The sequence below is a fragment of the Struthio camelus genome, chromosome 4 (assembly GCF_040807025.1).
Source record: "Struthio camelus isolate bStrCam1 chromosome 4, bStrCam1.hap1, whole genome shotgun sequence".
NCBI lineage: Eukaryota > Metazoa > Chordata > Aves > Struthioniformes > Struthionidae > Struthio > Struthio camelus.
This window is the reverse complement of record NC_090945.1, coordinates 74,983,650-74,996,731: the sequence shown is the minus strand read 5'-3', so window position 1 is coordinate 74,996,731 and position 13,082 is coordinate 74,983,650. Positions and strand designations below refer to the sequence as shown.

At 41.2% G+C, this 13,082-nt stretch overlaps 1 protein-coding gene across 5 annotated transcripts in view; it reads left to right on the top strand.

Annotated features, from left to right (window-relative positions):
* Positions 1 to 13,082, top strand: part of AFAP1 (actin filament associated protein 1) — a 121,263-nt gene that overhangs the window by 55,691 nt on the left and 52,490 nt on the right. For all 5 annotated transcript variants that reach the window (XM_068943430.1, XM_068943431.1, XM_068943428.1 and 2 more), the window contains one exon: positions 2,195 to 2,292. In XM_068943430.1, coding sequence (XP_068799531.1) covers positions 2,195 to 2,292 — 98 coding nt within the window. The remainder of the gene's footprint in view (positions 1 to 2,194; positions 2,293 to 13,082) is intronic.

The window sequence follows — 13,082 nt, the reverse complement described above, 5'->3', positions numbered from 1 at the left end:
TGAGCTGTCATTCTGAGTCTGTTTTTTTAAAATGTTACTTTACTCCACCCACGTAACTCCATGAGATGAACTTCAGGAACGCTGGCATAGTTTAACAGGCCTGAGGATTATGCTGAGTTCAGGCTCTTTATATGCATTTGTGAAAATCAACTGTGTGAATCCACTAGCATATTTCTATTGCTGAAGCAAGCCATTTAAGCATAATGGGAAAGCTAATGAAGGACCTGTGCAACTGGGAACTGGCTGGATTCTTTATAACATCTGGAAGTGAACAATTACGTTTTTCTTTTTACAGGTGTGGAAATTATTATAATGGGCTGGGTGGATTTTAGTAGAACTTTAAACCATTTAAACTTTTTTCTCAGTACGTCCTTAGTTGGAGAATTCTTTAGAAATCTCCTGCCATATTTCGTTGTACCTACTAAACGCACACCGTTTTCTTCATTGAATGGCCATCAGACAGTGAGAACTGGGCCAGGTAGTAGTTGTCTGGCCTCAACCCGCCCCACATCCAATGTGGTAGTTACTCTGATTAACTGGCAAAAACTGTAAACTTTATTTTGCTTCCTGAATCTTGGCATGCTCATTGGATTTTAGGTCTGAAGAAAACACTTGGCATTTCCTTCTGAAACTCAAACTTTCTTCAGAAAAACAAAGACACAAACAGTTTATTTTGGAGTAAGAATCTTTCGTGAATTCAGGCATTTAATATGACTATTAGCATTGCCTGTTTTCCTTAAAGGAATTGTAGTGTCATAAGCCTATAATGCTGACTTTGCTGTGCAATTTGGTAGAAGAAAATAAATATTGGAGCAGTTTCTTGCTTAAGCACACATTGTTTCAAACTTTGGGGAAAAACTGCTTTTACAGAGTCAATAGCATTCATGTGGGATACTTTTTTTTCTGGTAAAAAGACCCCTCATATTTAACTTCCGGTTGTTACAGAAAGCATAGTGGACTGGGATATGGATAGCAGTCATAATATGAATTCACCCTATATAAAGAGGAGCAAGTGAAAGTTATACTTTAAAAAAAAAAAAAAAAGAATGATTCCCAAGAATAATCCTGCTCTCAATTTGTAGGAAGAAAGAAGTATCTATGGCCCTTAGAGAGTTTATTTTATCAGCGTTATTTTGCAATCCATGACTTCACAGCCAGTGGGACTGGCTTATTATGACAAGAAACATTTCATCATTGGTTACATTTTTGAGAATTATATGATCTTGACCGAAACACATCAATTTGACTATGTAAATATATATTTTCATAACTAAACTAAACACTAGAAGCTAAATTCAGTCTAGGGGGGTAAGCAGGGTGCATCTCATTGACTGACTTTTTGCCAAAACATTGAGGAGATGCACCCTAATCTCCCTTTTGATATTTAGAAAAATAAACAGCATTGTGTTCTTGTGAAGCGAGGTTGACCAGGATTGAAATCATTGTGCCAAAGTCTCAGAACGAAGGGGTCGTTCCTCTTCCCCAGGGAGTGATATTTGATAGCAGAAGGAAGGAGCCTCAAAGCGGCTTTTGCATTAGCTTCTTTTCCCTTCTCCAAGTCCCTTGGGAAACCACAGTTCTTGTTTCAAAGATGAGAGGAAGAAGGAAATGTTGGCCAGCGTCGCCTCAGTGGCAGCATGATCTGGACTGGGGGCGCTGAGCAGCACCCCGAGCCCCGCAGCTGGGCAGCTGTCCCTCGTCTCCTCCAGTGAAAGGCCCAGGCCGCTCAGGGTCCGCAGGCTGCTGATCTTTTATTTGCCGTATGGTGTGGTTGAGATGGTCACAAGTTAGGGATCTTCCTTTCATAAATGCTGTTATCTGTGTGATAAAATGTTTCAATTGTAGCTCCTTAGATCTTTCAGTGCAGATTAGTCGCCAGTTTAGAATGATTTCCTGTAATTTTTTTCTCTGTCTGGTATTTGTTGATCTAAGCAGCTTTTAGCCTATCTAGTAAGTATATATTTGTTCTACTTGATTAAATTCCTAATTTCCAACATTCCTTCTGGTGGTTCCTGTTTTTCCGAAGCAACAGGACTTTGGAGGTAATCTATGAGCTGGGACTGACTCTCGGGAAGGGCTGCGTGCCAGATTTCCGTGTGTGACTGTTGAACATAGTGTACGGGTGGTGGAAGGACATCCCATTTGACTCCATCAGGATTTGAAGTGTTGAGTGGTGTATGTCCCTCTCCCGCAGGTTTTGAAATAAAAGAACATGTTCAGAAACAGGAAGTTGCCAACAGTTTGCCTGCGCCTCCTCAAATGCCTCTACCGGAAATACCTCAGCAGTGGCTGGTGAGTATTAATTTAAATATATGAATGTGATATTTTTGTGATAACCACTAACAGAGTTTTAAGAAGAAGGAGCCAGCAGGTCAAGGGAAATGATTATTCCTCTCGACTCAGGGCTGGTGAGGCCACGACTGGAATATCAAGGCTGGTTTTGTCGCTCCTCCGCTCAGTGCAAGAGGGGTGGAGACAAACTGCAAGGTGTTGGCAACTGGCCACGGGTGCGCTAGTGCGCTGGAGGATGTCATGCTTGAGGAGAGGCCGAGTGAGCCACGTTTGCTCAGCTTGGAGAAGAGAAGGAAAAATATTCCTTATGGGGAAAGTGGTTGCGCACTGGAACAGGTTACCTGCAAAGGTTGTGCAATCACCACCTTTGGAGATTGTCAGAAGTCAACTGGCAAAGGGCTGAGCCACCTCCTCTAATTTCAGCAGTCTCCTGCTCTGAGCGGGTGGTTGGCCAGCCTAACCCTGGAGGTCCTTCCCAGCTGAAACTGTCTTACGATTCTTAGGAGCAACTTTTTCCTACAGAAAATCTTAAGAAAAGACTGCCTCTTGGCAACAACCCCCCAGAATGAAGGCCTAGAGATCTGAAATGAAGGAAGAAGGCTTCCTTTTTTCTACAGTCCTTAGTGCCCTTCTGTGTTCACTGTCTGGGTAAGGAATTCCCTGCAGAACAAGTAGATGTTCAAGTTCTCAGAGATGTTTAGAGAAGAGATGTTAACTGAGATCTGCAGTTCAGTTCCTCCAGTTGGAAACAGCTGTCTTGCTGAAGAATAAGCTATAAACAAGTTTTAATTCTTCCCTTTTAGTGACTTTACAGTAGATTTGAAAAAACATTTTCAGCATTTTTTCGAGAGAAGCATAAGCAAATAATGGTTTAGCCTGTTTGAAGGTGAACACAATGTTAGCCCTAATATTGACAAATTATCCATCCTTTTTCTCGTTTGTAATAATAATCCTAAGTCTCTATGGAGGAGACCTGTGTTTATTAGCCTGAAGCATGAACTACAAATACAGCTTACAAGTCAGCAGCCTTCTCATGGTAGGGGGAGAACAACTGGATGACCAACATGCTTCTGCGTTTTAATGTGTTACTTTGTTATCTGATTTATGCCCTGTTTCAAGAGACAAGCATATCTATTTTACAAGGCAGTAGCATCCTATGCACATAAGAAATAATTTATCAGATCAAACTCTTGGTCAGCCTTTTCTAGTAAACTTTTTAAAAAGATAAATAGGACTACATGCTGCAGAACAAAGTCAAAAAAAAAAAAAAGTAAATTATGTAGAATAGCTTAACTATAGTTTCTCCCTAAGCATTGCCACCTTTTGGTTTGAGATTCAGAACAAGATTTTCTTTTAATTTTAATTCTATATAATGTCATCAGTTATTCTCAAATCATTATAGAAACGGAATGTTTATGCTAGAAACATCCATATTCAAGAGTCAGTATTTATATGGTAGCAAAATTAAATTAAAATGTGTGCTATAAAATAATTATGTAATAGATTTGAGGGGATGTGAAAAAAGATCATGTTAATGTGCAGTGAAACCTGGAGAATTCATTTCATGGTTAACAGCGTCTGAAAATGAATTTCTTCTTTCATTCAGGAAGTGTATAGCATGAATTACAGGGAAATGGTTGATGAGAGGCAAAAAAATTAAACAAAATGCACATACCTTTGAGATGTAGACTTCAGGTGCTACCTTCATGAACTCAGGCCAATTGAATTTGTCATTCTTTCGTATTTATGTAGGCTCAGTTTAATAAATTAGTTTGGAAGACGCAAGTTTGTTTTTTTTTTTAAAAAAACAAAAAAACCTTCTCTTCCTTTCTCATATACGAATGTGTAAATTCCCTCAGAGCTGGTGCAGGTGCTCTCAATGAAACGGTGTGAAGTATGAATTAGGCCCACTAGGTCGCCACTGTTTTGCAGTAGCTGTATTCAGGTTGGATTCTGGAGTAAGAATAATATTTCTCTTAAGATACAGTGAGAAGTGCATTGGACGCTGGTGTAGTCGGTTTGGAGCTCGTTCTTGCTGTGGCAAGTCCAGCAAAGCGGGATTTGAACGCCGCTCTCCTCCCTGACCTGCCAGTAACAGTGCTGACACTTGCCTCTTGGTCAAGTCACAGAGCTGAGCTGTTTTCTCCATCGAAGTGGAAGCTGATTTTTGCCAGTTTCTCCTCCTTTCCGTTGATGCTGACGGACAGCAGCAGTTTGTGCCTCCCTTTGTGCTTTCAGGGCCCCTTTGAGATCAGCCAGGTGCCGTTCCAGGCCTGTCATTGCCCTGCACTGTCCAAGTACAGGTTACCAGTGATGTTGTGTTAAGATGCTAGCACATCATAATTTGTGAAAAAGATGACAGGCTGCTGCTGTCCTGAAAAAGCCCAGGTGGAGTCAGGAGGGACGGACAAAATCGTCAGCTTTCTGACCTTTTAAATGTTGGCACCAGCTCAAACCCCAGTCTGGCAGTTTCAGAATTTCTCCTGCAATCCCCTTGAACTAATGATATTTATTATTAGTTGTTTTTCAGAAACCTTTCCCTGTCTGAGGGACTCCTTTTCTCTTAGACCCTCATTATCATTAGGTATGATCAGACTGTCATATTTTCTGCCTTATTATGCAAAGCTGGATATCAGTGACAATGGTTAAGATGAATTTTCCCTGCATTAATGCTCTAGCCCATTGATTTTCGAGCTGCACTTAATCTGCCTTTCTTAATCGCTTTTCTTAGACCTCACTTTCATAGTCCAGTGGAAGAAATCCACTGGACCCATGAGAGGATAGGAAATTCTGCTCTAGGATGTCCTTCCTCACATAACAAGTTGAAAGTCAATAATTTCTGGCACCTCTTTTTGGCAGCTAGCCAGGACAGAGACCAAGTTTTTCCACTTGTTGAATAACATCTACTGGTGGTCTCAACCTCCAGTGGAGACACAGTGTGCTGCTGGAACACATAAATTTACTGGAAGTAGGAATCAATAGCTTTAAATAAACTATGCACTATTTTAAAATCTAAGTTTTTAGCACATCAGTTATTGAGCGTGATGGAAATTAAAGTCTCATTTACACCACTGTTTCTTTTTGTTGCACTCAAGGGACTCTGCATTCAAAAATGTTTAGTCTGAACTGATGTTTAAGCTTTTACTTATGTAAAGATGTGTGGGTGGGGAGGAATTCAATACTCCTTAAAGTCGTGCCAGGAGCCAGAATTATGTGTAGGCAGGTGCTGTGCAAGGCTTCCTTTGCAAATCCGTAAATAGACCTGCATATTTGCTCATGCCACATTTTATATCAGTTTTGCTATTCATCAGCACATGAGCAAAGATCATAAAATCGTTTTATTTAGAGGTATATTGTTAATATTTTAAGTTAAATCTCCAATTATTAAAACCCATTAAAGCCCAGAGAGATTTCCTGGACTCAGTGGGGTTTGGACCAGGTCTTAAAATCCAGGGACAGAGGTGGATCTTGCACATGTTCGAATAAAGCAAATCACTAGTCCCATCGTTTCTGTGTCATTCTCTGTGTCTGTGTGCATTCCCTTGCCTACATCTGGTCTAGCAGACTTCTTAGGAAGCACAAATCCTCGCTTGCTTTAAGGCCTGTGCGTACAGCGTCTTCAGATGGCCAGCAACATAAAAGCTGCAAGTGAAAGATGTAAGCCTACGTGCTAGTCCGAGTCCTGCTGCAGAAATGCAACCCCATTTGCCTGAGTGCAGGAATATATTTGTCAGCGTGATTACAAGGCTAGCAGCTAATGAACCTTTGCCTAGGATGGGAGCAGAGGAGGTCACGGTGGTCTAGCACTTTTGTTTGAATTGGTCACATTGGTTGTCCCCTCTTGAACCTGCTTACTATGAGGACTTGTGTATCTTAGCCTGCTTTCGCATCTCTCAGTCTGCACCTACTTTTATGATGTTTCATAACAGGCCAGAAGCAGTGCTAGAGGATGGATTTGGAAGAGTAATAGGCCAATGCTCCGTGCGTACCTCAGCTGCTGGCAGTTTAATGCCTGGGATCCCATCACTGCAGTATCAGCAGGTTGCCCTAAAGTACAGTTGACACGGAGGCAACAGAATAACATCCAGTATGTCCTGCGTCTCAGATGTGCCTGAGGACTATCAGCATAAATTATCCACAGTGTGACAGTAACAGAGCACTCCCCGCCTTCAGGCATTTGGTAGTCGTATTACGTATGACAGGGAGTGATTGCAGAGACCTTGCACTGTGCAGTCCAACAGAATGAAATGCAAACAGTTCATTTGGCTATTTTGCATGATTTTCACAATAAAATTGGATATATGTTTCGTTTTTCCTGGAATACAATCTAATAATTATTTAACCGCAACAAGTGTCCAGCAGTATGCCAGAACCCCTGTAGATATAAATCAAAAGAATAGGTCACCTTCCTCCAACCCTTTCCTGCATACATACACAGTCACTCCATAGGAGCATTTCATATAAATGAGTTTCCTATTGTGGAAAAGTGATTTGACAGCCTGCTTTTATCTGGCTGCTTGTCAGGTATACACTCAGATATTTATTAGAAAATGCTGAAAGGAGACAGTGTCCTTGGAGAAGAGAAAAATCATTTCTGAAATCAAAGGGATTTTTAAGGTGATATATTACCAATTACATTAATCATGCTTTGAAGAAAAAAAAGATAGTCTTAAACGTTCTAAACTGTGCATTTAGGCTTGTGATATAACGAGAGCAAGGGTGCTGCGTGCCAGGTAGGTACTTAGGAGTTTTTATTTCATATTGATTTTTCTGCTAACATTGAAAATCAGTCATTACTCTTTGTTCTTCTTAAAAGATAAACTTAAGCTAGTATTGGCCTTGGAGGGTTTCCCTTGCAGAAAATGTTTAAAACCAACAAAAATAAATTCAACAAAAATTCATTTGTTTCATTCAGGCTGGCCAACGGCTTCAGTTTGAATGAATCTCAGCACGTCCTTCCATAATGAAGGAAGAACCAAAGGGTCCTTTCTGATCACTGAGTCCGGTCGCTGCTACAGCTGGCAATTATAAAACATTAACCCTTTCAGAAAATTATCAAAATCAATTTACTACCACATAGGTTTCTTTAACGTGCTGTTTCAGTTTGGAAGGCTGTTCCACCATCTCACTGTTTAATATCAGCCGTTGTCCTTATATTTAAGCAGTTAGTTTTCCTCACCTGAGCGTGTGCCTCAGATTTCCTTCGAAATTGCAATCATATTTCTCTCAGCCTTCATTTCACTCTGTTAAATTAAGACAGGCTCTATCAATTTCCTCTTGAACTGTAGTTTTTTTCTGTTGAACTAGTCCACTCTTCATAGCAGTATGTCGGCTAAGCGCCTGCTCTGGTTTCATGTTCTCAGTTGATCATGAGTGACCAGAGCAGCGAGCATTACAGGGCAGCGAGCTTTCTGGACATGATTTGGTTGCGTAATCGTTCCAGTCATCGTATGTGATTACATAAGTAATAAGGACAATAAAATGTTTACATTCTTTTTTTTTTTTTTTTGTATTGATCATGTCTTGAAGGAGGCTGTAGTTGTCCCTGTTTTCCCCAGTTTTTTTGGGGGGTGTGTGTTATTGTTTCTTATTTCATATTTGCAAATGGTATTACAGAAAACTTCCAATTAATTTCCTCATCAGTTCATTTATGATATAGCTTTATAACAGTGTACACCATCGTATTTGAAAGCTTTTTTCATGTATAAGTTGCCAGAGTGGACTGTCTTGGACTGCCTTTAACTGCAGTTTGCATTGAAACTGGACGAACTTCAGGTTGGGCTTACAGTGGGACTGAACTGCTTTACCAGATTCTTTCTGTGATTATTGGGAAGCTGTTTGCCCTCTTTTCTGTCCTTACTAGATGTTGATGATCTTTGACATGCATAGCAGAAAGTTTTTTAGATTACTCATGCCACAGATTTGACAGGATGTTGTCCTACCATCATTCTTATCATGTTCATATTTGTGGTCTCAGGTTTTTTTGGTATCATCTTTCCATGCTATACTTGTCCATAAAACACTGTCCTTGTGCTGCTGATGAGAAACCAGCCTGTTTCTTTTTCTAAGCGTGTTTATTAAGGTGCTGTTTGCAAACACATGGGAAAGGTGTTAGGCCAGTAAGAATTTCCTACTTTTGTAAGTACCGAAGTTTTCTCTTGTTTTAGTTTGTTGCAGTGTTCAGGCCCTTAGAGAATTATTATTACAGTGTAAATGGTGTTGTCCACACTTTTCTCACCCTACTGCCTTCTCCTTTCCCCGCTGTCAAGTCATGTACATGAATACATAACTCCTGGAGTAGGAAGGAGAATTTGTCTATGCTGCGAATACAGATACTTCTTCAAGCACAGCTAGAGCAGTCACCTCTGAGGTGCCCATGCTGCGTGAAATTCAGATTCATCTTTCTCATGTATTATGTATGAAAGACTGTCCCAGCACTAATTCAAGCCCATTTCTCTTCTTGCTGCCCCCAGACCCTTTGTTTGATAGGAGTTTACTCTATTGCTCTTGTCTGAGTAGTGCTGCCGAGTGGCTGTGAAGTAATCTTTTATTATAAAATCTGAATGAGACAGAAATAACACACATTTGTTTCTGGCTCATTCCTTCTTACTTCTGAATTCTTTCCTCAGATCTCCTGTCACTTCCATGGAGCTGAGAGTTTACTTCCACTTCTGTCCTCCATAGAGTTTGGGTGTACCTCCCTCCGCATCTCTGTTATTTCAGTGGTGCATTCTGCGCTCAAGTCTTATCACTTTTAATTTATATATCTGATGCTGAGCTCAACTGATATGCTGTGCTCAGTTCTTATTATTTTCATTTGGCCCTCTCCATTACCATTTTACCTTCCTCTTCTTTAGATAAAGGATTATCTGAGCAGAACTCAGAGGAGCTGTGTTGGAGGAAATGGCAATTCTGTTGCTGGTGAGGTCATTGTGTAGTCCGAGTGAACAAATCCTTTCCGATCTTTTTTTTTTTTTTGGTCTGAGTCTGCATTCTCTTTTTGGTCACTGTACTCTACATACTAAACACTTTTCCATAGATACCTTTAATTAGGCAGTCACTCCTGGGTCAGCAGGAACACTCTTTGGCCATGTGAATTGTATCTATCTCCATTCCCTGGAGTAAAATGTGTAAAGCACGTACCTACTTCTGCTGTTGGTCTTAGATCTCCTCAGGTCAGTGTTCAGGATCACTCGAAACAAAATCTTAGCTTGTGCTCATGTTCATCTTCCCCAGAAGCGTGTGCTGTAATTGCACTGATTTACTTAGTGGTGGTTGTGCGGGGCTGGCCAGCAGTCTGTGTTGTCCACCTTGCAGCCGCAGGTAGGGACCAACAGGATTATTCTGTTCTGAAAAGTTGAGTGAATGTCTCTCCAGTAGTGCTGGGACTGGAGTAGATTGGGCTGGAGGAATCTTGTACCTAACTGCTTGTCTATCTGCATGTATCCGTCTCTTTTCTGCATCTGCTAAAACCAGACCCCCGCGTGCCAGTGGCTAATAGTTTTGCAGCGCTGCTCAACCTTTTTCTCACATACTGGAAACATTTGTGAGAGCCTCTTGCCATGGTTACGAGAAATGCTCATTTGTTACCTGGCTGGGTGGTTCACTGTCTTTAGTCAGATGTGTTCGGAACCTGAAAAGAGAATTTGCTGGATTTCTTTCACGTTATTTGGCTCCCAGTTTTTTAGGGTCCAGCTGACAACTTGAGAAATTAGTAACGGTCAGATGAAGAATTCTTCTCAGCTGCTACTTGTCAACACTCAGGCTAATTTTTCACTCCTGCGCAGCTTAGTATGCCATAGATTTCTCTTAACATCCTATTTAGTCAGCACTTTTGGCCTGAATAAATCCATGTAGTAAGTCTTCAATTGTTGGCAATAAACAGAGATTTTTTAGCATCTTAGTGATGTTGAGTTTACCTATAGCTTTCATATCAACTTTCAGTGTGTGGCGAGTACCAGTGCCTGATTTCCAGCCTTTATAGTGGCACGACAAAGCTGAGTTGAATAGTGCTGTCAGTAATATCCATTTTTTTGCTGAACTCTAGGGAGAGGGACTGTAAATGCAAGAGCAGTCTTTGATCTCTCGGGCCGAAGGTATGGCAGGTTGTCCTGAGGTCAGCTCTGCTCCCAAGCAGATGGCACGCATAGGTGACAACGGTTCTTCTTGAAAAGTCCCATTTGCCCACTGGCTTCTAAATAGCTTTATTATGCATCACAAGCCTTTGACCACTTTTCCAGTGTCACGTTGCTGCCTTTCAGTGTTGTGGGGTTACGTAGCAGCTGGCTCCGCAGTCTGGCTGGGACCGAATTGGTGGTTGATCTAATAACACCCTTGCGAGAATGGCACATGAATTGCTGGCAGCTTTCAGCAGTGGCACGTGCGTATTGGCAGACCTCACCTCTCTTAAAGTCACTCTTTTCCACTGGAAAAGTCACTCTTTTCCACTCATGTCCTGAATGAGTGCATAAACTGAGATGTTTCTTTTTGTTTCCTCCAAGGTAAAAACAGTTAATTGTGATGTAAAGCAATTTTATATCCTCAGACCCCTATAGGATGACCTTTATTTTTTCTCTGCTTTTCATATTGCTTTCCACACTATATACTATCTTATCACATCGTCAGCAAGTATAAGCAAGATCAATCCTGAAAGATGAGATAGTTGCTACCTATCTTGGTAGATACCCTTTTGAGGGAAGGATGAAGTAAAGTATTTTCTCTCCTAGGATGCAGAGAGGAAGTTTATTTCTGCTCTGTGGAACACAGAGGAGCTAGTGGAGAGGAAGAGCATGATGTGCCCCAAAAATATCATCTCCACTGATTCTGTTTTTTTGTGTCTAGTAGACACATGAGTTTTAATTTGCAGATAAATATTATTTATTGTTTGCAGGCATTTGTTTCTCTCGGCAATCCCTCCTGTAAATTGGCATTAGGCAAGCAATCTCGTGAGCAATCCAATCTTTAATACCTTCTGAGTTCTCAGTTCTGCAGTGTAGTTATTAGCCCTTTTGCTTCTTGGGTTCGATTAAAGCATCTCTCATTCTGTGTTAGACCCAGCACCTGTCAAACACTTTTGTCAGTTGTTTCAGTATTGCTGGTATTATTCTGGGCAACAGTATGTCACTCATCTTTGTCCTTTTTCCTCCAGTGAGATAAAATAATGGTAATTTTTTTCTGACTCAGTTCTTATTCCTGGGATTGAGCAAGGTTATTCGTCTTGAAAGGCAGCATTCCCTAGTTTTCTTCCTGTGGCCTGTTTTGAAAAAATAAAGGTAGAAATTTGTGTTAATGCTTTCTCTTCAGGTTGCTATGTCTTTTCCCATGATACCGCTCAAACTACACATGTTCCAGGTTTTTTAAAGATTTAATCCTTTTATAGCGTATATAAATAGTTTTATGCTTTTTTATGGCCTTTTTTATTTTCAGATAAACGAATGAGGAGTTACTGAATCAAGATTTATTTCAGTTCGTACTTCATAACTTCATCAAAATTCTTCCATTGAAAAATTGCCAAGTTGAAAGCAGTAAACTATACAACCAGCAATAGGAAAAAAATTTAAACACTGTAGATATTAATAAGTAGTATCAGCATGCTCACATGTACATTTTAGATTTCTCGATGCTCAGAGGATTACATATTCCATAGCTCCCAAAAGATGTAGTTGTTTATGGTGCAGATTTGAGCGAGGCATTTTTATTTTGTATTTAATCAGTTGGATGTTTGTATTTCTACTAATAATCTTTTTAAAAAAAAAAAAAAAGAGAAAAAGCTATTTTATAATTGTTAGCAACTTTGTTATGGCAAGCGCAGCAGAACGCGTTTGGAAAGCGAGGGCCGCCGAAGGCAGCAATGGTTTCCATCTGTGTTGTCGTTGGCCGCGCAGCCCTGCCCGCCCCAGCTGCACGCAGTAACCGCTGCTCCGGCGGGGTCGAATTCAGACAAGCACCATTTGTGTTTCATTTCCTTTTTTCTTTCTTTCAGAATAACATTTTGTCTAAAAACAAGCATGTTTTTTTCCCCCCGGATCGTTATTGGAACCTCTTATTTGTTTCTGGGTAAAAGATAGCTTCGAAAGCTCGTTCCTGTGTCAAGTCGAAATGGGAATGGCTCTCAGGACAGATATTTCCTGGGTGAATTAGGTTTAATAATGATAGGAATTTCATGTAGCCTCTGTGCACCTGACGGGGAACGTAGTTGGAGGCTAGACCGCAATTTTAATATACCTGCCTTTTGAAAGGAGCGGTGGGGCTCCTCACTGCCCCGGGAGCAAACCAGGGAGCGAACGCTGACCCTGCCCCGCCAGAAGGCGGCTCTGCCCACCTGAGCGCAAGGAGGAAACGCCGAGGCGTTTCTGCCCCTTGCGTCGGGCGGTTCGGGCCCGGCGGAGCCACCCACGCGAGCGCCGGCGGGCAGGGCGAGATTCACAGCCTCCTCTCAGGTGTCCCCCATATTAACAGCCGTCTGGTATCTTTCCGTGTCCCGTGTGCCTGTTAGGGCAGCGGCCGGTACACGCGAAAGCCGTCGTTTGTTTTGTGACGCCGCGCAGGTTTGCAGTTTTTTTTTTAATTTTCTGGTTCTTTGGCAGATAATTTCTGTAGCAAAACTGGCCTGTGAGGAAAACTCGCTCGGTTCGCATTGCAGATAACAGTAATTGCCGCCTTTTATCTGTGGTTGAGTGTGACTAATAGTAAGTTGGCTACGTTGTTTGATGTAGACGTAATGTTCGTGTAAGTCTCAGTCTGACCAAATTTTTTGTGTTTGGTCCCAAATCAGTTCACTGTTCATGAGG